This window comes from Podarcis melisellensis (genome assembly GCF_964234715.1).
Source record: "Podarcis melisellensis genome assembly, chromosome: 10".
NCBI lineage: Eukaryota > Metazoa > Chordata > Lepidosauria > Squamata > Lacertidae > Podarcis > Podarcis melisellensis.
The window spans coordinates 56,870,839-56,896,791 of record NC_138542.1 but is presented as its reverse complement, the minus strand read 5'-3'; the positions used below and the strand labels follow the sequence as shown (position 1 = coordinate 56,896,791).

The window sequence follows — 25,953 nt, the reverse complement described above, 5'->3', positions numbered from 1 at the left end:
TACTAAGGCATATTTTTTTATTGAGGCACAAGGCATTGTGAATAGCCTAGACTTGAGGCAAATTTTGAGCAGTGTAGTAAGCTGATAATTACAGTTCAGGGAGAAAAGCAAACATACATTCACAGCTTTACTATCAAGACTACATCAAAACTGATAAAGTGCCACATTTGTGCTGACCCAACTCCATCTCATAGCAAGACAGTTCACCATATCCCATTTCAGAATTATGTGGGTGTGTTTTAAGCAGTTAATGTGCAGTGCAAAACGAGTCTTCCCAGTTTTCACCTTCCTTCACCAAATTGTTTAGAGCAGATCTATTGTAAACATTAGTATTCAGTCTTGATACAGCACAAATCCTGAGAATGTAGAGTACTTCCAACTACTTCCATAAATAGCTCCTCTATGGAGGCGTAACCAAATCTGGTCTCCCTGAAAAAGCTGGAGGACTGCATGATTACTAGCAGTCTCATGATCTGGAGCACCATCATTGGCGTACGCAGATACTAGAATCTCTTCATTTTTCATCAGGTTCACATACAGTGGAACATTCACAGCCAACTTCAACATATTGAAGAGGAACACATAAGTACCATTCACAGGACAACTAAACCTACCAAGATGGATATTAAAGGCTTCACCAAGATTGTGTAACAGGGAGTCAAATGTAATAGGTTGGTCTAGAGTTCCAGGAGTAAAGTTAGAAGTTCTACTAGCCGAAAAGGCAGCTCTGACTTGCTGTGGGAAGGCATAGATGTGCACAGGTACAAAGGTGGTTGCTTGGCTCGTCACTGGCATATCAACAGGAGTAATGCTGCGTGAGTCACCCTGCCCAGAGTCCCCACTGTCAAAAGTCTCACTGTCACGCTCTGGGCTGCTCACCTGAGAAGAATCGCTCCATCCTGCTGTTGAAGATTATGAGCAATGGTTAGTTCTGACGTAACCTTAAATTCAGTATTTCTAGCACTTGTTTGTTCAAGCTTGCATGTTTCAAGCAGTCGTTAAAAAAGACCTTGTGTATTAGTGACTAGACAGATCCCAGTTAGACTTGTACCTAGTTCTTACAAGTTTTTAATCATTTTTCTTCAAAGTGAGTGTGGAGATGAATACAATGTTAGAGAGGCTTGGGTGTGGGTTTCTCAGCTGTAAAGCAACTCCAGCTTTACTCAACCAACAAATATACAGCCTCTGGATTGAGTGTGTTCCTCATGCTGCTGCAAGCCAGCTATGCTTTGGTTGCTGTGCTTTATTCATTCTCCCCACCCCATGCTTATCTGCTCCAGTATCTGTTCAGTATTTTAAAAATCTTCTCCACTAATGGCAAGATAACCTCCAAAACACACAGTGGCTCCCTGACTGACAGCAGTTGGTGCTGTGCTCTGAAAAAAGCAGAGCTGCTTCATGGCAAACACAAGGGCCAGTCTATCAGCACGCTGCATGTCCAGATTTCCTCTTAACTCAAACAGCGCTCCCACCTCCTTACTCTGAAAACAATGTGTGTGTCAGATATGTAACAAGTGCGCTTCCACAGCAAGCTTAGCGTTGAATTGATTCAAGCTTCTCTTCACCCAGAAAGAGTAGCAGAGGTTAAGATGACAATGCAATAGTTCTACTATTATGTTTATGGTGAATAAGCAGTGGCTACATGCTCACCTTGAAAATCAAGACAAATACTTAAATATCTAGTTAACAGAAATCACATTTTGGAAGGTGCAATATTCTTACTACCAAGAAAGGATATATCTTATAAATGTGTGTTTATTTAGTATAGAAAACCAAGTTACCAATATCAACTGAACTGTTAATCAACACTAACTGAACTGATGCATCCTCGTGGCCACAAGACTGCTTTCAGACTCTGCTTCCTTCCCATTTCTCTCAGTTTTCCTCAATTCCCTTCTTCTGAAGTATTCTCTAACACGAGTTCTACCTCGAGCTCTACCTGATGAGCAATTCTCTTCCTGTCTGTTTTCTTGTCTGTAACCTAAAATACAGAAGCTTTAAGGATTTTATAAACTCTGCACCAAGCTGCTAATATGGCTAGACTGGAGGAGCAACTTCAGGACTTCTCCTTGATAATCTGAACAAACCATTAGGCCTACTTTAAATCACCTGTGTATAAAGTGGGCTTACTACTGGCTTGAGACAATAGTTACAGTGAAATGGTTGCTCTGAACTGTTAATTAAGCTAGTCTTGGATTCTCTCAAGTAGAGGTTGACAACCTGGTCCCTACCGCCCACTAGTGGGTGTGTCAGGATTCTAGGTGGGCGGTAGGGGATTCAACGGCACAAACGGAATCCTCCTTCCATCGAGCACTGGTGGGCGGTAAGGAAATTTTACCATCAAGAAAGATGCATTAGTGGGTGGTAGGTATATAAAGGCTGACTACCCCTGCTCTAGAGAATATTTTCTAGTTCTTTTTGCTCATATGACTCTGAGGTATGGAGAAGGCAGAGCAGGAACACTGCCTTTCCATAAAGTTTCCTTTACAGATGGAACAGGACACCCAGTGATGGGCAACTCCCTATCCACCAGAGAAGGCAGAGGGAGATTTCTCATGGTGAAAGTACCACAGCTGAGAAAACCTTTCACAGTTAAAAGCCAAGTATTAAATAAAAATAAGACAAGAACAAACCCAGCATCTGCTAGAAAGCCGGGATATTTGACTGATCCTCCTTGCTTTGGGCAAATGATTGAAGAGATTAGATATGATCATCTCTCCTCCATCAAGGAGAGCAGGCTCAGAACTCAACTGAAATGACAACTCTCCCCTTCCCCATCATCAATTTTTAATAGCTCTACAAATCATGTTCCTGGGCCAGAAAGAATTAGATGCATCTTGTGAGCAGAAATGGAGCTCGCATGGTGCATAAGACAGTTGATTCCAGCCAAAAAACATATGCGGTGAAAGAACATCCGATTATCCAATCACTATTGTATGCAGCCCTATGTTGTTTAATTTCAGGTATTGCATAATATCTAGGACAGAACAGCATTTTAAGCAATGTCTGAAGTAAACTTACCTCTTGAGGTTGCCCGGCCACTACTAATACCGCCTCGCTTATAGTTCTGCTGGTAATTCAAATCCTAGGAGAACACAAATATTTGTTCCTGTTTAGTCAAGCACCTCCAGACAATATTTACAGCCATATAACATCTACTTCATTGGGAAGGGGAGGGAGAAAAGAAAATTGCTACACAGTGGTACCTCGGTTTCGAACGTAATCTGTTCCATAAGACCGTTTGACTTCCGAAACGTTAAAAAACTAAAGCATTTACTTCAGGAAAACTCAATATGGAAGCTGTGTGACATGTTCGACTTCCAAAAAGCATTTGAAAACCAAAGCAGTTACTTTCGGGTTTTCGGCATTCGAAAACCGAAACATTTGACTTCTGAGACATTCGAAAACCGAGGTACCACTGTACCAGCACTGAAGTTTATTGCTGCTTAGTAGACATCAGAAGTAGTTAGTCCAACCAACATACTAAATTTCTACCAGCATCAACAGGATGCATATTAAGCACCTATACTTTTAAATTAGAATGTTGGTGCAGTACACGCCATGAATGCTACTTCTTATTGGGTGTGGGAGATGTCCAAGTGGGTTATGATTCCTCCTATTGCTCAGAAGGAAGGAAACATGATCAGATTTCCCCCCTTTCTCTGCTGGTGTGGTTCTGTTCCAAGGCAGAGGTGATGCCGAAACAACTTTGTAATATGAGACAGCGTGAGAGACTGAAGAACGAAGAAGAGGAGGAAAAGAATAAAGCAGTGTGGCCTGGACCTACTGGTTTCCAAAGCTGAACTTTCAAGAAAAAAAAAAGATAGCTAGAAGGTAAAAAAATATATTCTGAAGCATGTATGTCCAAATTGCAATGGTGTATGAAATGTGGCCTAGTTAACATGGCAAATCTGGTGCATTTATAGACAAGGCTGCCAATGTGTAGTGTGTCATGGTGTTGGCAGGTGTAATGACTCATAGAATACAGAATGCAAGTCCTTATCCACTAGGATTGAATTAAAGCTTTTCTGCTACTGTAGTTAGGCAGAAGGACATAAGATACTGTTTTGTGTAAAGGCAATTGTGTGGGAATGTTGATCTTGAGGACCCAGACATTCAGCTTCTGCCAGGTCCACTCAGAGGTGTGATGGTTTCAGGGTTGGATGAGGAGAACCGGTTACTGTGCTCCATGGAAAGACAAGCTGCCCTTAGGAATGAAGGTCAGGTCAGTCCAGAATACTGCATATTGGAACACACACCGGTGGTCATTGCTGGCAACAGCACTGAGTTCCAAGATTATCCACACTGTTGTGATGGCCGTGAGAAAAAGCACACTAATTGACTGACCAGGGGAGCTCAAAAGGCAGTTTTTATAGTGCATTGATGCCCTTGTGGGGAAACCAGTGGCCTCAGGTATATGTTTTAGGCTGGTGTGACTGCATGGCACTTTGATGCACATCTCAACTATGCATCTCCATCCTTTGGGAGGATAGCTCCAGTCAGGAGCAGTGCTCCAGGGGCACCCACTCCTGAGTAGTATTGGGAGAGGACTCCTGGAGAAAGAATATGATCAAATCTTTCCTGCCTTCAAAGCAGTAGGAGGGGGTCATAATCCACTTGGACACCTCTCATGGCCAACCCTTGCTCCAGTATCACTGCAGCTGACTGAATGTGCTTTATTAAATTGATATGAGTGTATCTTCCTTGAAAGTGGAGCAAGTTGTAATACCATTGTAGCTATCCATCAGCATACTGGGAAGTCAGAAAGATAGCTCCATGACACACACATTAACTTGGTTCTCCAGCTGCTTTGGGACTACAATTCCCATCATCCCTGACCACTGGTCCTGTTAGCCAGGGATTTTGTGAGTTGTAGTCCTAAAACATCTGGAGGGCCAAGTCTGGCAATGCCTGCATTAACCCAATAAACTTGAGAGATATAAACCTAAGTCATGTTCTCAGAGTTAGGATGGGAAGCATGAACACTGAATATATTCAGCCCTTTCTAGATGGCATTTCAATTAAAATTAGTCCCTACTAAATGATACATTACAATACTCCTCTCAGTCTGGTAAGTCAAATTTGTAAAGCACCATTAACCTGACTATGTGCAAATAAGTACTTGTTCTTTATTCCCGAGCAGGACACCACCACCAAGGGTCATGTATACTTTTGCAAAGCCAAAAGTCTTCCAAAATAATTACCCTGTGAGGATACTGCACTGAAGGATAATCTCTGCCAGGAAGATGCATTTGGCTATAAAGGCCATTGGGAACAGAAGGTGATCCTCTGTAAACTTCAAAACCTGCTAAACAAAATATGAAATCATTTGCTTTAAGAACTAGAATGATTTGGAGAACTCTGGTAGTTCCCTCCTAGGGGCAGGTCAAATACCCAATATGTTGCTGAGTACTGAGAGATTCTGACTCTTAGGACATAACTTTGTTTTATGGGTAAAGAGTAACTAAGAGGTTTATCCAGTGATTACAGTGTTAGAGAACTCTTCCTGTGTTAGAAAATTAAGGAGTTCATGACTCACTTTGGCAGCCAGCATTTTCAGGCAAAGGAGCAATGCTCAGTAACTACCGGTATGTATCTGACTTCAGTTGGAGCACATGCTTACAACCAAAGTTATTTAGGGTCATTAACACTTAAATTGATTGATATTCACCTAGTTTGCAATACCAAATAGCATCTCGGAATTACCACCAACCAAATACATGAGTGTTTCTTGTTGAGGTCAAAATCCAACTAGATATGGACAGCAAATGCTGCATTTGATCTTTTGGCTTAAGTTTCTTCCTTTTCACATGCTACTACTATTTGGTGAAAGTCACTTAAAAAAACAAGACTAACATTGTGGTTGATATGTATGGAGTTATATTGTTACATATGCAATAAACAATTCTTCTCAAAGAAATAAAATTCTTTTTTTAAAAAAACAGCTTAAAAAACAACTCCCTGCTTTTGCTTAAAGTAATGGATCAACTTCATAGATATCTTATTTAGGCACTTGAAAGTTGCCCGTTGAGTGCCTGCCTTTTCAACCTTAAGCTATCAAGCAGCTTACAACAGAGAACCACAAAAGGGCTTGATGTACAGCTGCACAGGCAGATGGCTGCTCATGAAATGGGACTTCCCTCCTTCTATTTGTGCATGGTGCGCTTACCAATTTTAGCATTTGACTCCATTCTAACCTCAGCCTCTGTGCTGCAGCCACACTTTAATAAAAGGTCCCAACTGAGAGACTTTAGGGGACACGGCGTTACAGCAGAGGAGAGCCTGGGAAACCCTGTTGTTCAAGCAACCAACTGCTGGCACAGCTTTGATCCAACCCAATGTGTCTTACTATTAAAAAACAACAACCATGAGCAAATAAGGTTTTAAAGCTCAGCAGTTTGAATGTTGCCCTTTACTATGTGGTTTTTTGTATTGGCCAACTATATTCTACTTGTACAATGTTAAGATATATCCATTGGTAAGTATTTCCACAGAAACTATACATACCTTTATAGCCACCAGGAGAGCGATATGAATTGGTTGCTGACCTTCCACCTCGAACGGTGCCTCTGACCGATCCACGGCTTGTGACAAAAGGTTGAGGTGGTCTAGGGAAAGTGGTCGGCTGTGCTGCATAAACGGCGAAAATACCATTGCTTACAGGAACAGCTCCCTCAACCAGGTACTTTAAAAATAGCCTTATAATTTTCAGGCTAAAAGCAGGAGGAGTTTCCCTTATTGCTTCACCCAACCTTTAGCAGCTAAAGACTTTCAAGATAGTTTGCAAGTCTTTATTTTGAACAGCTAGAATCATCTCCCCTATTACTGGCAGTTACAATTAACCAAACCATTTCTAGAGCTTTAACAAAGTAAAAGTTTTACAAATAAGTAATCCACCTGCCTTCTTGAAAATCTAATCATGTTTATCATAACAAGTAGTTAATGCAGTTATTTCCAACAGTGCTTTACTTCATCAAAGGCTGTCACATCAATAATTAGGACTTATTTTTAGAATTTAAATCTATACTCGACCCCTCAAATACAGGACAGATTGCAGTAGAAAACATAAGTAGCCAAAGTTAAAGAGCAACAAAAGTTGAAAGCCTAAGAAAATCTTCACCTGGCCCAGGAAGATTTAAGGATGTAAGATCACTGCTGAATCAGGCCAAAGGCGCTTTTGGTTCAACATTCTGTTCTCACAGTGGCCAACTAGATGCCTACCTATTGTCCTAGCAGGGCATGTGAACAATAGTGCTCTCTCCACCTGAGATTTCCAGCAACTACTCTGGTATTCAGAGGCATGCTATGACAGTGGGGGCAGGAAACAACCATTGTGGCTATTGATGGCTTTATCCTCCGTAGGGTTTTGTTAAAGAAACAGTCCCAGCCCAGCCACAATTTTTTCACTATGTGTCAGATAAGTTCATGTTTCCTTGGAGATGGGCAGTTGGATACTGCCAAGTCATCACTCTTCAGTCCTTTTCTACTTCTGCTTTTATAGCCACTAGCAGAGTGCCTTGAAATCATTTGGGTTAAATATTGTAAGGCACCCCCATTGCTGAGGAATCAATCAAGTTGTACTCTGATGTCCCCATTACCATTCTTGCACTGAGGTTTTCCTTACCATCTTGAGAAAAAGCAGTTTGTTCAACATTTTGAGTAGACTGTGGTTTACACTGGGGTGGAGTCTGTGTACTTGCTGTACAAAAATTCTGATTATATCCTGTAGGATGCAAAGAGTTCTCTTTTATATCCCGCTCCCTGCGAGGTGGTAAAGGCGCGTTCACTTTGAACACCTGCAAGACAACACACAATTATGCAAAAAAGGGGCTATTTTTACAGTGTTTCTATAGGCCACATGCATTATCAAGTCTGCCCCATCTTGTGCTGTGTAGTATACACAGAGTAGAAATTTAAGTATTTTCCATTTACGTTGGAGTGGGGGGGTCCGGTGCCATGGCCATATCACATTCTACCAGGAATTTGCAATTAATTTCAACTAAGTATTAAGATTGGTACTCCTTATTCACAGGGGTTCTAGTCTCAAAGCTGCAAAACTTCAAGTAGGAACTGTAAAACAGCAATTGTATTATTAGGTCTAAATGCAGCTGTAAGCATGCAAAAAAATAAAGGGATCCCTTCAGGGAATGCTTCTCTTGTAAACTTGTAGTAAATACATCTGCATCTGCTTAAAAATAATAGTTCCTACTAAACCCGTATCCTCTATCATACAGGATGCTCTGCTGTTTCTGAGGAGACCCTGGATTTAGCTCCTCCTTATGTCTAGCTTTTGCCCACCCATCTAATTGCATTCACCTAGACAGCCAATGTACTTACAATCTGCACAGCCTGAAAGGGAGGTGCTTTCATGCTAACACTACTACTTGGGGAAGGAGACTGGAAACCCTTCTCTTGGGGTACTGGTGACATGGTAGTTCTTGATGGAGTCAATGATGTCTCTGATTCACTTGAAAGAGGAATAGGAACCTTGAAGGAAAAAAATGTAATATTCTATTGTCATGCCAATGGGAAAGCCATTTACACTGTTAAACCCTATGCTGTCAAAACACCAGCAGTTTCTGCAAGCCAATGGTTGGGCATGTCAAAGAACAGAATAGCTTCTACTTCATTTGTTCTTGCTGTGCATTTGGGATTTCCATTAGTCTCTGCTGACTATGTCAAACATGTTTGAGCTAGATGTGTTACCACTTCAAACATTTACATACAGAAGTTTAACATGATGGGGATCCTTATGGCAATGAACTCGCATTTTAAAACTTACTAGTTTTCATTTTCAGAGATCATTATATAGCAAAGGGATAGCAAACATGGTCCCCCTCCAGTTGTTGGACTACAACTCTCATCATCCTTGACCAGCCATGCCAGCTGGGGCCAACATATCAAGGGAACAATATTTACCACCCCTGCAATAACGGCACACTTTTTTATCAGTCAAATTCTTACAGTATGTGTCAAACTCACCTGAGAAATTTCAGATCTTTTAGGCTTTAATACTTCAGCAATCTCTTTGCTTATCTGATAAAAGGACTGAGGTGGACTGAAGTTATCAGACTCTTGAGAATTTGTAACAGATGTCTAGAGACATAACCAGATAGTTATTAGTTACTTAAAATAGGGGGAAAATGCTTGCAAGAAAGTGTGCCCAGATTACACATGGTATTTTGGAAGATGCTGGGACTTAGTTATTACAGAAAGTATATCCTCTTACTACATGCCTAGATATCAATATTCAAGTTAGGTAAACTCTGAAATGAATCCAAGGCTGCAACCCTTACATCATTCCACCATAATGACCAATTGGCAAAAATACAGTCAATACTGCATGCATCAAATAACTGTTGTATTTCACTTAATTTCCTTCCCCACCAAATATCACCTAAGAGGAATGAAGTTAGTGCAGATTCACTAGAAGTGAATTCCCTGTTGTTCCAACTACAAGCAAGCTGTTAAGTATTCATATCGTGTGCAAAAAATGATAATAGTCACTTCCTTATTCAATAGCTATCAGTAGCTTTGGCACTGTAAATTGACATATTCTGGTTTTCAGTTTCGCTTGTAGTATAACACAACTAGAGCTGTATCTTAATTGGCAAAGTACCAGTTGCAAGATCAAGCTACATCTTCAGCTACTACAATCATTTAACTTCCAAGCTACAGTGGTACCTCGGGTTAAGTACTTAATTTATTCCAGAGGTCCATTCTTAACCTGAAACTGTTCTTAACCTGAAGACCACTTTAGCTAATGGGGCCTCCTGCTGCCACCGGAACACAATTTCTGTTCTCATCCTGAAGCAAAGTTCTTAACCCAAGGTACTATTTCTGGGTTAGCGGAGTCTAACCTAAAGCGTATGTAACCTGAAGCGTATGTAACCCGAGGTACCACTGTATATATTATTATAATTAAGCAAATATATCTATTTGAGAAGAATGCTTCAAAGAGTCCCAGGGCTAACCCACCTATTTTTTGATAGACAGCTCAGTTTCATTGAATAATTTGCCTTACTGAAAACTGTTCAAGCTTATATTATCAGAATTTCAATTTACTGAAGTGTTATCTTGTAAATGTAAAAACTCTGTTATAGGAATACATAAGGGTAAATTCCAAGCCTGGTTCACACATCACATAAAACTGCTGTTAACTTTAAACTATGCCTTAATGTGAACAAACGGCATGTTGGTTCATACTACTCAAGACCCTGCTTTGCTCCTCCTTAACAGTACAACAGCGGGGGGGGGGGGAGTTGGCTTCATTTGATATGCCTTCTCCCAGTAGGGGCTTTTCTCAAAGGCACGCCAGCATTTGCTGCACACCAACCTGTCACATTCAGTATCACCTGGCATAAGATGCTCCCAATGTGTGCCTGCCCCATTTCTCAGAAATACCAAACGAAGGAAGGTCAGAAATAGGCACCTCCTCATTAGAGGGCAACATGTTAATCAGGATCAAGGGCAAACTCTAAAGAACAATCAGTAACCTGTGGTGTCGCAAGTTCAGTTTCCGATTCAGACAGTGTATTGTCAGAAGTTAAGGAGGTGATTGAGCCGTGCAAGGCTATGGGAGAAGCAGCAACCTGTCAATAGAGGGATATACAATGTAATATATAATGTAATGTACGGTAGACTTCATATATAGTCTGAAAAAATTCTTGAAAATATTATTTAGGACTTCGGGTTTTTGCTGCCATGGTGAACAGCAGTTCCCACAATGGCAGACCAGGGGCATGCAGCCAATTAAGGATAATTTGAGAGTAATTATCATTGCAACCCCCCCACTTGGGTAGGAGGGGGAGAGCTCTCACTTGCAGATTGTCCAGTACCTGCCTCCCACTCCTACGGAGTGCAGGGGGGAGGGGTCGCTGAGTGCGTAGCATTCGAAACTCCAACACAGTCACCATGAGTGGAGATTCTTCTGTTTTTTAAGCTATATCAGAATTCGGACTTAAGAAACAGGCATGTTCTGGAAGGAGACAAGTTAACCTTCCCAATAGATCAGTCACTAAGTGTCAAGGTCTTGATCTGGAGAAGATTTTTGTCGTAAATGGATTGGTATGTGGTGGGGAGAAGCCAAAATGGCAAGCCACATTTAGAAGGTTACTCAAGGCCAGGCATCCCCAACCTGCGGCCCTCCAGCTGTTGCTGGACTACAACTCCCATGATCCCTAGCTAACAGGACCATTGGTCAGGGATGATGGGATTTGTAGTCCAAAACATCTGGAGGGCCTCCAGATGGGGATGCCTGCTCAAGGCAGTTTATGCAGTCAAGATACAAAAATACATTCCAAATAATCAATGCATGTTTGACATGCATTGTGACAAATGGCTCACCACTCTTACCTGAACCGGTTCCTCAGTGAAATCATTTTGGCTTGAAAGTTGTTCATTAGGTGCTACAATATATGGGAACATTTGGTTATGCCCTTTCTACACATGAAACTGCTCTTCAAATATCAGAGTTGAACTACCACCATTGTATGCCTGATGCTAGATAATCTATCAAGACAATGCTAACATATAAGGTTTTACTTAAATATGTATGTGTTTACTGATACTTGAAAATGGAGTTGTAAAAAGTCAGCAAGATGTACAAATCAAAATAAAATAAAAACCATAATAACTGTGACTGAGTGGAGTTCAGAGGTTGTTTACATTATGTTCACCTTTATATTAAGTAATAAATATGGAGCAACTGTCCAGAGTTGACATCTGAATGAAATCAAATCACAAGCCATCAACAACAACAAAACATCAGCTGAGAAAGGGGACAGTCCGAGACATGTCTAGGCCAACCAAAGAGTCTGATGGGAGGAAGGGAAGTAAATACTCCCTCTATAGTGATGTATGAGTCATTGGAGTTTTGTACAATATATTATTGTTGGTTATTAAAATTGTAAATAGAAACTATACTATTTCAAAGTATCTGCAGTGGTAAGCCAGATGCTCAGACAATACAATTTCCCATACACTCTCTAACCATGCAGTATGTGTAGGACCAACAGAAAATCTCACTTGAGGTTTTACATTTAAGAGAATTAGTTCTCATTTAATGACTATTTGTGTCAAGATCAAGTTTCCAAGTTTTAAAAATTGAAATTCAAAGATAAAACCTTTGAAGAAATTTCTAACAGGAAGAATTAAGTTCTGCTCCAGTATCAAGCAAAATTTTGGATGCAATGTAATTTAAGAGAATGTGTTTAACAATTTACTGCTTAATAGAAATAGAGGCTTTAAGAAAATAATGAATTCAATTAAAGTTTATCTCTTTTTTAACAATATATCTCTGCACAAGCTGTATAGTGTGTGTATTTACTTCTGGTGGTGGTTGAAGTGACCATAATGGTAGTAACAACAACAAAAATTGAATTTATATTGAAGTTTGCATACAATACTTATACCATGAAGTATTAATCTCACCTATCGGACATCTTTGTCACATAGATTTAATAATTTGTTGCTATACCAGTCTTTTCTGCTTTATGAAAGTGATAATAGATTCCTAGAACATCAAACAAAATAGGGTCTTCCTTGTTCACCATTAACCACAATTATGATTACCTGTGGAATCAACTGAAGGTGCTTGTGATGAACAAATGGCATGTTGTGAAGGTTTATCAAAATCCAGTAAAGACTCCTTAAAAACAAAAAAGTTACAAGTCTCTTGAAAAAAACAGTCTATTCAGAGATTAATAAAAGTTTACATGTTTTGTGGTGCATTTTAACCTCTGAAAATTGCCTTCAGCAATTGAAAACATGTGCCATTAAAATATCTATGACCTTAACACCAACTGATGCCCTCCTTTTCATTTTTTCCTTGCATTCACCATCCGTTAGGTACCTATCATACTCCCCCAAACTCCATGTTATCCAGGACAACTTACTTGCATGAAATTATAGGTCCCTTGTATCTGAGTCATCAGGTCTTGTAGTTTTTCCCTTCTTAATATTGGATCCTTTGGAAGACTAGTAGAGAAAAACTCTGCAGCTGGTTGATGAACAGGTTTAGGTGCCTAATAATAATAATAATAAATCACTGAGGAAAATGTTAGTTGAACTATTCAGAGTAGCCAAGATTCCCAGAGTGCTTTTTCCAGTATGCTACTGTATGGGTTAAAGCACGGGTAGGCAAACTAAGGTCCGGGGGCAGGATCTGGCCTAATCGCCTTCTAAATCCAACCCACGGATGGTCCAGGAATCAGCGTGTTTTTATATGTGTAGAATATGTCCTTTTATTTAAAATGCATTTCTGGGTTATTTGTGGGGCATAGGAATTCATTCATTTCCCCCAAAAAATATAGTCCAGGCCCCCGCCCCAAGGTTTGAGGGACAGTGAACTGGCCCCCTGCTGAAAACGTTTGCTGACCCCTGGATTAAAGGCTTTGTTGGTGCTGAAGTCAACTTGCAAAACACAAGTAGCCAACATGGTACCCTCTAGATGTTGGAATCCAACTCTCATCAGCGAACAGAACCAGAGGTCAAGAGCAATGCAAGCTGTAGTCTACAACATCTGGAGAGCACCATGGTGGTTACCCCTCCAATCAATAATATTCTCCCAATGTACATCTTACATTTTACTTTAGGCTTAAATTCTAAACATTGTTACAATGGAGAAAGCCCTCAGTGAACAAAGTAGGAGTTACTTCTAAATAAACACATGGGACTATGCTGCAGGTACACAATTTCAAGTCAAATAAAAGGGAGGATCCCAGAACCAAGTCCTGAAAGTGGCATTTTCAGAATATGAGCTCCTTTTCAAGTTACTATTTTAACAGGAGGTCCATTCGTACCTTTCCTGAAGTAGACCTCTTCCTGATATTAAAATTAAAAATTTCCAGAATTTTAAACATTAATCTACTACTAAGGTTATGAATTGATTCCTGAGACACTCAACTTAGGAAGTTGCCTTACAGAGGGCAGACCACTGGTCTGTCTAGCTCAGTACTGTCTGCACTGACTGGCAGCAGCTCACCAGGAATTCATACAAGGGTATTTTCCCAGTCCAACCTGGAGGTGTCAGGAATTGAACCTGTGGCCTCCCGTATGCAAAGCAGATGCTCTACCACTCAGCCGTGGCCCTATGTAACAACTTGAACAGTTTTTCTTTGGTTTTAAATTCTCCTTTCCCTGGGAAGATTCAAAGTGGATACTTCACACAGGAAGTATTCCAGCTGTTCTCAGGATTCTAAGTTTAAGCATTTTGAAGCATTTCCTATGATCAGTATGACCAAGAAAGCAAACCTGAAGGCTGTTTTCAAAGCTCCTAGGTAGTTTACAAGGTTCTCCAACAGATGTAGCATCAATGCCTCCTTCATTCACTCCATCCGTCTTTTCATCCTATGTAAAATAAGAATTCCATGTATTAGATTTATTATAATATGACTTAGCAATGTACACCTTTTACATAACTACACCACAGACTCAGTGTTATACACAAAGTATCAGATTAGCTAACTTTTGAAAGCCCCATTACCTAATGGCATTTTACTGTAACCACTTGTTTCATGTCGGAATCAAACTTCAGTCTAAGCTCTCATTTCTATATTGAAAAGCATTTAGAAATATGTTTTGACAAATTAATTGTTTAAGTAGAGATCAGTCATACAGAAGGATCTAATCTCAGCTGATTGATAACGTTGATGAGCCCTATCTGCCACTCACTTCCCTCTACAGCACAAGCAGAAACCACTTTGACTGTTGGACCCACTATTAGTCTTGTTTGTTCCCAATCTGCAGAGACTGACTTCACATGCAGGGAAGTCCTTAACTCACCAAGGGGTTGAGACCCATTGGCTACCCTCACCTTCTCCTTTAATCCTAACAACCCTGTCATGTAGGTTAAAAAAAGCCTTCCAGATTCATTATCCTTCCCTCATTTTTTTTATTATAGAAATCCAAAACTGATCCAAATTTTTGAACATCTAGAATCTTCAAGCTTTGTGATCAGCAATGCTAAGTTCTCTCCCCCTTGCCATTCCAAATATGAACCTGGCAAAAATTCACTGAACAGCAAACTATTTACGCCCCTTTAGGTTTAGTTTATTTCCATGCCCAAATATTCGCTGAGAACACTGTTTCAAGTAGAGTTAGACTACTGTGGCAAAAAATAAGCTGGTCATTGACAAAGCCCAAACATTGAACTTTTAGATACATCACCACCCTAAACTGTAGTTTTAGTATAAAAATATTGTACAGGCAATACTATTGTTTATACCAACTCACTTCACTGGGTCCCAAATCAGGCTTCTTTGGCCCAGATTGTTCCTTTGAGGTAAGATTTCCAGCTCCCCATATCTTTGGAGGGTTCTGTAATGGCTTCTGAAGTGCTTGCCGTGGTCCCTCAGATGTTTCCCAAACCTTTGGGGGTTGGGTTTTTTGTTCCCTCTCTTGCTTGATGTGTGCTACCCATTGCTTTGCAGGTTCGGGTTTCTTTTGCTCCTCCTCTCCAACACATGCACTCCAAAGCTTCGCAGGTTCCGGTTTTTCCACTCTTATTTGAGCAACCCATGTTTTTGGACATTGTGGCTTTTGTTCCTGCTCTTCCTTAGCTTTGCTCATCCAGTGTTTAGGGGAGGCCCGCTGCTCTCTGACCTGAGTTACCCATGGCTTCAGAACTTCCTCCTTGTGATCTTCATCACCTTCCTTAAGATGAGCTTCCCAAGGCTTTGAAAGTTCCAGTTTCTTTCCCTGCTGCCTTACAGATTCCAGAGTTTTAACATAATCTTGTTTCTGCTTCTGTTCCTGCTCTTCCGTGTCAACAAGCATTTCCCAGGACTTTGGAGGTTCATTTGTTTTAACATGTTCCACTTCCCAAGGTTTGGATTCCTCAGGCTTCTTGATAGGGGAGTCAGCTTCAGACAAATAGTGCCTATTAAGAAACTATACAAACCAAAGAAACTGAGCATTTTACCAGTACTCATCTTATTGCTAGCACAATTAAAATGAAATCATGCCAGAAAGTTGTTGTACAAGAGTCACCCAACAGGGTTGAATTGTACATTTTCCAAAAATGTTTGTAAATCTGTGTGACAGTGAACCGCCCAAAAATCTTTTTGATGAGGGGCAGTATATACCGTAAATTTAATAAATAAATGCCGAGATCTTCAGACATAAAGACAAAACAATTGCTTTCAGATTTCCAAAATGCTACTGTGCCATCCTGAATACTCATTATATGGTTCTCTTATTGAGAACATCTGCTGCAGCTTCCTGGCTAGTTTATATCCAGGATTCTTGAAAGAGAGAAATATGCCTGGTTTAAGACCACAGCAAGGTAGATGGCTTGGTTCAAAAAAACCACAGTGATAGCACAGAAAATCCACATTGTGCTAGAGACTTTGCCCATAAACCCTCAAAGCTGAACAGGCAACTGATTGTTAATTCTACCTCACTGCACCCTGTCTCAAAGTCAAAGGATTTATGGACTCCCATTTGGCAATTGCCTTTGCTGGAGCCTTGCTACAAATTTCTTCAAGTGGAGCTTTCTGAAGAGATTTCTGTATTATCTCCAGTTTTTAGTTCTAGCATCACTGCACTGATATAGCAAGCTATTCTGCAGTTTAACACTAATTTCTTCTACTGTAGCATATCATTTAATAACTTACCTCTTGAGGCTGTATCTCAGACTGAATGTGCTCCATTTGAGGTGCTAGGAAGAAGGATTGGATAACTTAAGATTCAAGTTCTCACAAAGCCAAATGATAGAAAGCATCCATAGCACATTCACTTTTGCGGGGTGGGGGTGGGGGGACCAAACAAAATGACTTACATTTCAGGCTAGTCTAGCAACCACCTCTTTGAGAATTTGCTAATGTCCAGTATTATAGTAAGAAGTCACACAACTTCTTCTGTATTTCTTATTAATACATTTAATAGGAAAGTTTAAAATTAATCCCAAACAGCTAGGATTGTTTTATTATTGTGGTACAATTGATTTTAACCACCAATAAAGCCTAAATAAGGTGAAGAGCAGAATATACATAATTATTTAGCTAAAAATTTAAGCTATATAAATTGACATGAAAATTTAAGACATACATCAGAAGTACTGTATCAGCAGTTAAGAATTTAAGATACAAATATATTACCCGATTCACTGACATGCTCTGAATTTGAGGGTTGTCTTGTTCTTTCAGGTCTTTGCATTTCTTCACACAACTCAGGTCTTGTAGACAGTTCTTTTGATTCCTCTTTTACTGGTATGTTGGAAGGAGCAGGAGTTTTTTCAAAATAACCAGAATTTAACAGTTTAGATAACAAATCCTTCAGATATTTATCTAGAGGACAGAGAGTTGAATGTTAAGCAGATTAAAAGATCACAAAATGAGTTTTCAGTTTTGGGATATGACACCATCTCATCTTAACAAAGATAAAACTTTTTTCTTGGCACAATATATTCTTGGAAACGTTTTTAAGTAAATACTTAAGAGGATGTTTGAAAGAGCAATGTAATTCAGGGATTTCAGTTAACCAAAAGACCCAAAAAAATTACAGTTGTGAACACTGAGAACATCCACAGAACACCCTTGATTTCAAGAACTAATTTGCTTAATGGTAAAAGACTGTCATATCCTCAAAGATTTAAAAAAATCTTTCATTTTCTCGACATATTGAAATGCAGCCTTGGGAAGTTATCCTGAGATATACTCTGAAGAATATATGCCATAAACACAGGGATGCTGAACTCACAATTGGTTAAAAAACCAATTTCCCTATCCAGCAAATCTCCTGGAGTCACACCCATAAATGTGCTGGTCTACCTTAATTATATACCAAGATAAAACATGGTTCCTGCAGCTGTGGGAACTCACCTGTTATTAAACACTTAACACATAAATGCAATCCCATGTACAGTACATCTACATAATATTGTGGCTTGCTTATTAAGCAAAATGACTTCCCACCCATGATAACAGACTGAGCACAATGCATCTAGCAGTACTTCCTCTTTGCATTCCTTGCACACACTCAAGGTCTGTTCTGGAGAGTTGGGAGTCTTCTGGAGCAGATTGTGGGTGCAGGGAGAGGAAAGGAAGAGGAGGTTCTGTCATGTTTCTTCATGCCATATTGGATATTGCCCTAAATGTGAAGTGGGGAGCTACAGGCCATGCTGGGGATCTCTAAACAGTTATAAACCATCTGCATTTATGTTGCCCTAACCAGGCAACAGCAGTTACTGACCTAGAAAATAATTCTTTCGAGCAAGGGAAGGAACAATATAAGTATGTTTCTGAACTGGAATAAATGTTCTAATCCCAATCTTGCTATGAAGTATTTTGCCTGAATACGGTAGATGCAAAAATATCTAAAGGCTACTCACAAGTTGTCCCAGCTACTGTTTTTTCACTGCCTTCTAGCAGATCCCAGAAGTAGCGTGATGATTGCTCCATTTGGTCTTCAACACTTCATGTCAGAGGAGAAAAACAAGTGTCAGTGCTAGATCAAGAAAGTAATGAACTTTTACTTAAGATGGTTGTTTGCTATAATAGGGATGGTAGAGTACCTTGTACCCTATAAGCAGCAACTGGTTTTTTGGTTCAGAATTGACTGACGTAATTAAAAACATCCTTTAGCCAGTTATGCCAACACCATTTCACCAATTTATTTATAAACCACTTCCTATGAGACATTTTGAAACAGTTTAATGATAAAGACATCAGTTTTTAGTAAGTCTTAGTACCAGTTTAACAGGTACAAGTGTACAGTGTACACCGTTCAGTTTTTTTCAGAAGACCCGAAAGCTAAGTATATTTTGCCTGCAAATGCAAATTGTATTCCCTTCAGGCTATCTAATAAGTTTTAATAATAATAATAAGACTTGTACGGCTCCATTCCAAGTTGGGCCTAAAGGTCTACCAAATCACATGTTAAGTTGAGAAAACTAGTAATTCTAATTGAATTTATAACTGTGCCATTTTAGTGTAGATAACTTCAAAAACTATTTTAGCAACCACAAAATAGCCACAGAAACTGGTGATATTCAGAGTCCCCTTCCCCCATAAAAAGAGACAAAACACATACACAATTCTCAAAAGAAATGAAATGTGGGAGTGTGTGGAGGGGAGAACAGGCAATTATCCAACTAAATCAAAACACTCAAATTTTAGAACACCAATTTGAGCAGCAGGAGGTCTTAGCAGATGCCAATAGGGTCTCTCTTGAGGACAGCAACACTAAGGTTTCTGGGAAGAATAAGCACATCAGCCTGGATTTCCCCAGGATGGCTTTGACTACATTATGGCAAAGTTCTGAAAAGGCTCAATTAAAAACCCAAATTTGCAAATTAGATGTTGATACCACTGGTATCCCCAAGATTAGCCAGTAGTCTGTGTTGCACATGCAATATGATTTCATTTAGTGTTGCATATGAAGTCTCCTCATTCAGAGAACTAAGCCACAACATCTCAGTTCAGTCCTCCGAATACATATTACGGTGCTCCATTAGTTGTTCAGAAAATTCTGTAAGTTGTCCCCTGAATAGTATTTGCTTGAAGAGTTTTATGTTTATCCCAGTCTTTTTTGGGGATAAACAAACAGGTGAAAGCCACAAAGCCAGCTCTATCAGCCTTGTAACCCTAAGGCAGCTTTCCCCAACCTGGTGCCCTTACTAGACTACAACTCTCATCATCAATCATGTTGACTGGGGCTGATGAGAACTGTAGACTACCACCACCTGGTAGACTACAACCACTCCAGGTTTAAAAAGGCTGCCCAAAGGAATTATATATTTCTAAACACAAAGTTCTGTAAAACAAACTATGCCAAGCACTGAGCACCAGGATGGCTGGGCACTTGTTGACATGCTGTGACTTAGAAGGGATCCACTACCAGGAGTTGATTGGCTCCTGCCATTCTTGCTCCATCATATGTAAAGGAGCAATGAAGCAACAGCAGCAAAAAAGGAAGGAACTGCCTGTCAGTGATAGATCCAATTCCCACCACTATCTTAAGCGACAAACAACTGCTCCCTTAACAGTGGGTGCCTCCTCACTTTGCAGGCAAAAACCTGCTAACCTCTCTCTGCAGTGAGAAAATGACTGTGGCAAGGAGGAAAGAAAGCACCAGCAGCAAGGAAGCTGGAGGCAGCTCATCCAAAGACCTATCCTGAAAGGGCCTCCTATGCGGAAAACTCGTAAGGTTTCAAAACTACACTTCTAATAAAGCTAAACGTCCAAATGCTAGCACAGATTCGCTTTGCAATTTAAGTAAGGACACATTTACTTACCTCACGCCTTCATTTCTTCCTGAGCAGGTCAATTTTGCAAAATTAATGAGGTAGTCTAGTTCTTTAGAAGACAAAAATATTGCGCCATTCAAGCCACATCTGAAGTCTTTCTGCACGTGCTCTTGAGTGAAACTCTGCAACACATACTGGACCTGCAGTACTGTGCGAAGTTTCTTCTTCTCTGCTTCAAGCTTCATTATACTCTCCCTTCTCTGTGCTTTCCTCTGTGCTTTCAAAAGCTGTATTAATATAAAAACAAAACAGGCATATTACACAAGTTCCTGACAGATCCGACCAGCAGCTGGACTGTAGCTCAGAGAAGTCAATCCAAAGTCGTACCTAAGTCATCTTCCTAAATGAAGGTGCTAAAGATTTTTCCTCAAGTCTCTAACAACACCTTTCAACTTCTACAATCATTCCACTTATCACACAACAAATGTTCAAAGCTTCAGTTTCTGGGTAGTGTTTCATATCAGGGTAGAATGGAATGACAGGGGTGGGATGGAAGAGGAGTACTCCATATCAGCATTTTTGGCACTGATATGCAAGAAGGCACCGGACATACAAGAGTAGAGACCCAACTCCAGATTCTCAGACAAGTGGGGATGGGGGAAGGATAAAGAGAACCTGAACAAAGCCCACCTCCCCTCACAAAGTGGATCCTAATCCACACCAACCCATTTCTAGTCCATAATTCAATCTACTTACATCTTGACTAAGCCCAGAAAATGTCTTCTGAAGGTCTTTAGCAAACTCCAAGTTATGGATCACTTCATCATATTTTTCAACAGCTTCCTGTAATCAGCCACACATTATTATTATTCATCATGTATAACGTGTCTAGAATTATGAAGCACTGATGTTTTAAGAAGACTGTCCTTTAATGTACACAAAGCTTCCAGTAACATCTCAACTTCTGATAGTCATAAGGTGCTAAACCTGAGGAGCAGTGTGAGCAACAGCCACTATGACTAAATTATAAGGTGACTTAAAAAGAATTTTAATTATGAAGTTTTCTGCCATGTACTGGTTATACAGTGAAAACCAATCATGGATTTTTTTAGAAGATACATACAACGAAGGCTTCTATAAATCTTAAATCTATTATTATTATTATTATTATTATTATTATTATTATTATTATTATTATATTATTATTATTATTATTATTATTATTATTATTATTATTATTATTCTACTTACAAAAGCACCTATAATTTACAGAATGCTACATTATTATTTTTATTAATTACCCATCTTACACCATGAAGCCCCAAGGCAGGTCACAACAATGTAAAATACAACATTAAAAGCAGTTATGCCTCTCTTCTTATATACTCTTCTATCTCTTCTTATATAAAGGGCTAGTTGCTCTTCCAGATGATGTTGCAGCAACTCCCATCAACCCCAGCCAGCATGGCTAATAGTCAGGGATGAGGTTCCCCATCTCTGATCTTGAGCAAACTGAGTAGTGCTATGCTAACAATTATGCTTACATGTGAAGGACTCTGCTCACTAAACCAGGAGGAACTCACCATCATAAAGCTTGCAAATTTCTTGCTTAACAACTATGGCTGGAGTGTTTAAGTATCTATACTTCCCTTCAGCAGTTATTCATAATACAGGGTTACACCATGGAAAATGGATTAACACAGGCTACATCTCCAACTCAAGATTCTCAGTGCTTACCTTGACCACAGATCCAGAAGTTATTTGACCTCTAACAAGCTGTGGCCCAAACTGCATCTATACAATTCGGTAAATGGCAGTTAGACAGCACCTCCCCTGTAAGCAGCAATATCTTCTATCTCCATCAATATGATGGAACCAATCTGAACTCTTGGTGTACCAATAGCCCCTTCGTAGCATCAATTTCCCAACCATTCATCCACTATGGTGTCATGAAGATCATGACATTCAAGTAAGTAATGGCTATACAATTTAACAACATTTGCTCATATACCTTAGAATTCTAATCAAAAAAGTCTACTAGCTGTCAACCAATAAATTGTATCTTGCTGTATCAGAATAATCTGGCAATGGCAGTGTGGGGAGAGGGCGGCAAAGAGAACTATTGAAGAAATTTTGTGTGTAAAGCCCAAACCATCCTCCTTAAAAGAATCAAAGTTATTGTTTCTCTGTGCAGTATTATAATATTTTTGTTAATGCTCACACATAATACTCAAACACGTAAAAATCAAAGTTCATGGCTTTCCTGCTGCCTCAATTCATAACCAATCCTGTATAAGAACAGGAAAATACAGCATCACAGTTACTATTGCTGGAACTTAAAATACCTTTTCTATCCAAACACGTGAAAAGAGCCAAGAGCCTGAGTCAAAAGGAGCCAACAGCATGAGTCAGGATGAAGACAGATCTACTATTCTCAGCAAAAAGTTAATTATATTTGATCATTCTGGAGCAGCTTACAGACCTTAGCTGAGAGCAATTTTAAGATTTTAGTAGTTTGCTTTCCTATCTATTTTCCCAGCTATGTTTTGCCCAGAGGACTGCTTGAAGGTAGGTCCTGTAGCTCTATTCCCATAGCTTCAATAGGGCCTAAACACAACACAAGACCTCAGCTTGACTGACACCACTGAAATCAATGTGCAATAACTCTTTGTTAAGATTTAGGCCAATGTATTTTGCCTAGGCATGAAGGAGCATCTCAGAAGTCTGTCATGAGCAGAATTCATTGCTGCAAATGTTTGCAGCAATCTGAGATACAAGAACAGAAAGCTTACCAACTGATCCTGATTGAGGGGTTCCCCCTTTTTCAGACGATCTCTGTAGTCTTCTAGTTTGAGCTGAAAACATGTATTGAGAGGGACAGGATTAGACCATATATAACCAACTTATTAAGACTTTAAGCATAGGCCAGACTTGAATAACATGGATGCCTACACATGCTACCATGCATTTATAGCCTTAAATACAATAAAATGCACATCAAAACAACAATAAATTAGACCTCTTTGGCAGACGTTAAACATTAGATTTTGGCAGTTAGTTTAAGCAAGAGGTACACAATATATTCATATGAATGGCAAAGGTTGCTGCAGCTCAGCGTCAAGTTCTATAAAGATGATGGCAATACAAGAATTTCATAATACTGGAACCACTGTTAAGATATTACCACTGGCAATATATCTTGTTACAGTTGAATAAGGTGAATGTTAGGTTCATAACAGCCTTTCTATGACATTCAAACTCTGGTAACTACTGCAGCTGGATGGCAAAGCCAACTTCCTGCTGAATTAAGACTGGCTAATTAAGCATGTGGCGCTGTGGGTTAAAGCCTCAGCGCCTAGGACTTGCCGATTGAAAGGTCGGCGGTTCGAATCCCTGCGGCGGGGTGCGCTCCCGCTGCTCGGTCCCAGCGCCTGCCAACCTAGCAGTTCAAAAGCACCTCCGGGTGCAAGCAGATAAATAGGGACCGCTTACCAGCGGGAAGGTAAACGGCGTTTCCGTGTGCGGCTCTGGCTCGCCAGAGCAGCGATGTCACACTGGCCACGTGACCCGGAAGTGTCTCCGGACAGCGCTGGCCCCTGGCCTCTTAAGTGAGATGGGCGCACAACCCCAGAGTCTGTCAAGACTGGCCCGTACGGGCAGGGGTACCTTTACCTTTTAATTAAGCATGAAACTACTTCTAGTCATGTAGGTTTCTTTATATACTTCCAGTAGCACCTTAGAGACCAGCTAAGTTTGTTACTGGTATGAGCTTTCGTGTGCAGGCACACTCTGAAGAAGTGTGCATGCACATGAAAGCTCATACCAATAACAAACTTAGTTGGTCTCCAAGGTGCTACTGGAAGGATTTTTTTTTTTTGTTTCGACTACGGCAGACAAACACGGCTACCTACTTGTAACTATATTTATATACTGACAGCACTGACAGACTGCATCAAAATTCAGTAGACAGTTTAATATTGGCATGCACTCTACACTACACACACAGCAGCATCCACCCTTTAGGTCTTAGTAGGCCAGTTTGGAAGCCAGAATACCATACTGGCAAAATTGTAATTGAAAAATGGAAGTAAAAGATGTGGGATTTTGCCATTGTAGCCATACAGGGAACACATGAACCTAAAGCTTGTTCTCATCACAGTAACAATAGTTTTTCATGACACCTGAACCAACTCAATACTGATGGCTCATGCAAATTACATGCCAAAGTAGAAAGTTCTTATTTCTCTCTAGTCATGAACTCTAGCCATTATATTTTATTAATCTAATTTTGAAGGCTGGCAAGTATCTTAAGTGAAATAAATTTATAGTTACACAGCATTTCACACTTTCATAAGCAATAAATACAGGCCTTGCACCTCAAAGAGCTTACAATCCAATAGGCAACGGCAAGGAAGAGTGAATGAACACACACAGTTTGGGCCGTTTCCTTTGGTACCATTTCTCTAATCTAGGAGAGATACATACCTTCTTTTTCTCAATGTTCCTGATCTTGTGTTTCATGCAGATAAGTCCATTATCAATGTAAGTCTCATACGCCTGGGAAGCCGTTGCAGCAGAACTCAAAGCTGCCTGCAGGGGGCTCAAGGGAGGCGGATTGTCCCCCTGAGGACCCTGAGTCACCTGCTGCTTGGCGGGTTTCATGCTCTTCTCCTCTGCTTCCTCAGAGTGGCATGAAGGCGAAGTGTGGCAAAGCGGGGACTGTGAAAGCTGCACCATTGAAACAGCTAGGGCTGCAAAGAAACTGGTACTGTTTAGTTTTTCCCTCAGAGCTGCAACTTCAGCATCCAGTTACTATTAAGTTTGTCATCCACGCAGTGAGCATCGAATGTGCCTTTTGTAGAACATGTACCATTACGGAGCAGGAGAGGCATCCAGAGACCACTATTTCTCTGTTCAGATAGCCTTACAATTGAGAGCACTTTAACATCCTCATCCATAATCTATTCTAGATGGGGGCGGGGACTGTTTTAAACAGCTGCAGACCTACCAGCATTTGGATCAATAAGATTCCTGAAGAAGGGGAGTCTCTCCCTTCTTTCCCTTATTCCCCATTCCAGTAAGATACCAGCTGATACTAATCACTATCCTAAACTCTTTGCATGCATGTACCAACTAGAACATCAAATCTATATGCCACTTTCCTAAACAATCAAACAAACCAACAAACCTACTGGAGGCTTTAGCCCTCCCCACCTGCAATAGAAACAGGGTCACAAATAAGGCATCAGCAATTCCTCATGCTGGAGACCGAAGGTAGCAGAGGAGTGCCTAAATATATTTTCAGAAAGAACACAACTTTCATTATGTATTTCTAATTGGTTAATTCACCTATGTACCAGCAGAAAAAAATTACTTCCAGAGAGGAAGCCCTGTGGGTCAGTTGCAGTGTGTGTGTGAGTGAGTGAGAGTGTGTGTGTGTGTGTGTGTGTGTGTGTGTGTGTGTGTGTGTGTGGAGTTCACACCTGCATCAAACACAATTTGAGAAAGATGCTAGGTTTCCCATTACCAACAAATTAGCAGTTGGGAAGCAGGTGAGTAAGACATTTCCTCATTCTTTACTGAAAATGCAAGGGCAGCTGAGCGTCCAAGGTAAAAAAAAACCCCAGCCATGTCGAGGCACTCTGCTTAAGTCGTCCTTCGTCAGAAGATTCGAGTGCATCACACAGAGCAGCGAATGAAACAATTTGGCGGCACGTCGCCGTTCTGTTCCAAGCCCGTCTCGCTACTTTCAGCGGTGCTCCTCC

The 25,953-nt window shown here is 40.3% G+C and overlaps 1 protein-coding gene across 1 annotated transcript; it reads right to left on the bottom strand.

Annotated features, from left to right (window-relative positions):
* CAPRIN2 (caprin family member 2) lies at positions 1–25,920 on the bottom strand. The gene is made up of 23 exons (XM_081927544.1): positions 25,769–25,920; positions 24,674–24,939; positions 22,981–23,043; positions 21,926–21,982; positions 20,945–21,031; positions 20,237–20,475; positions 18,332–18,414; positions 17,100–17,288; positions 16,617–16,660; positions 15,235–15,891; positions 14,254–14,349; positions 12,897–13,025; positions 12,574–12,649; positions 11,356–11,408; positions 10,497–10,592; positions 8,983–9,096; positions 8,338–8,487; positions 7,610–7,796; positions 6,508–6,630; positions 5,205–5,308; positions 3,022–3,085; positions 1,814–1,981; positions 1–899 (listed from the first exon to the last, which is right to left on the bottom strand). The coding sequence occupies exons 1-23, from the start codon at positions 25,866–25,868 to the stop codon at positions 334–336; spliced, it is 3,711 nt and encodes a 1,236-aa protein (XP_081783670.1). The 5' UTR covers positions 25,869–25,920; the 3' UTR covers positions 1–333.
* Positions 25,921–25,953: the final 33 nt, after the last annotated feature.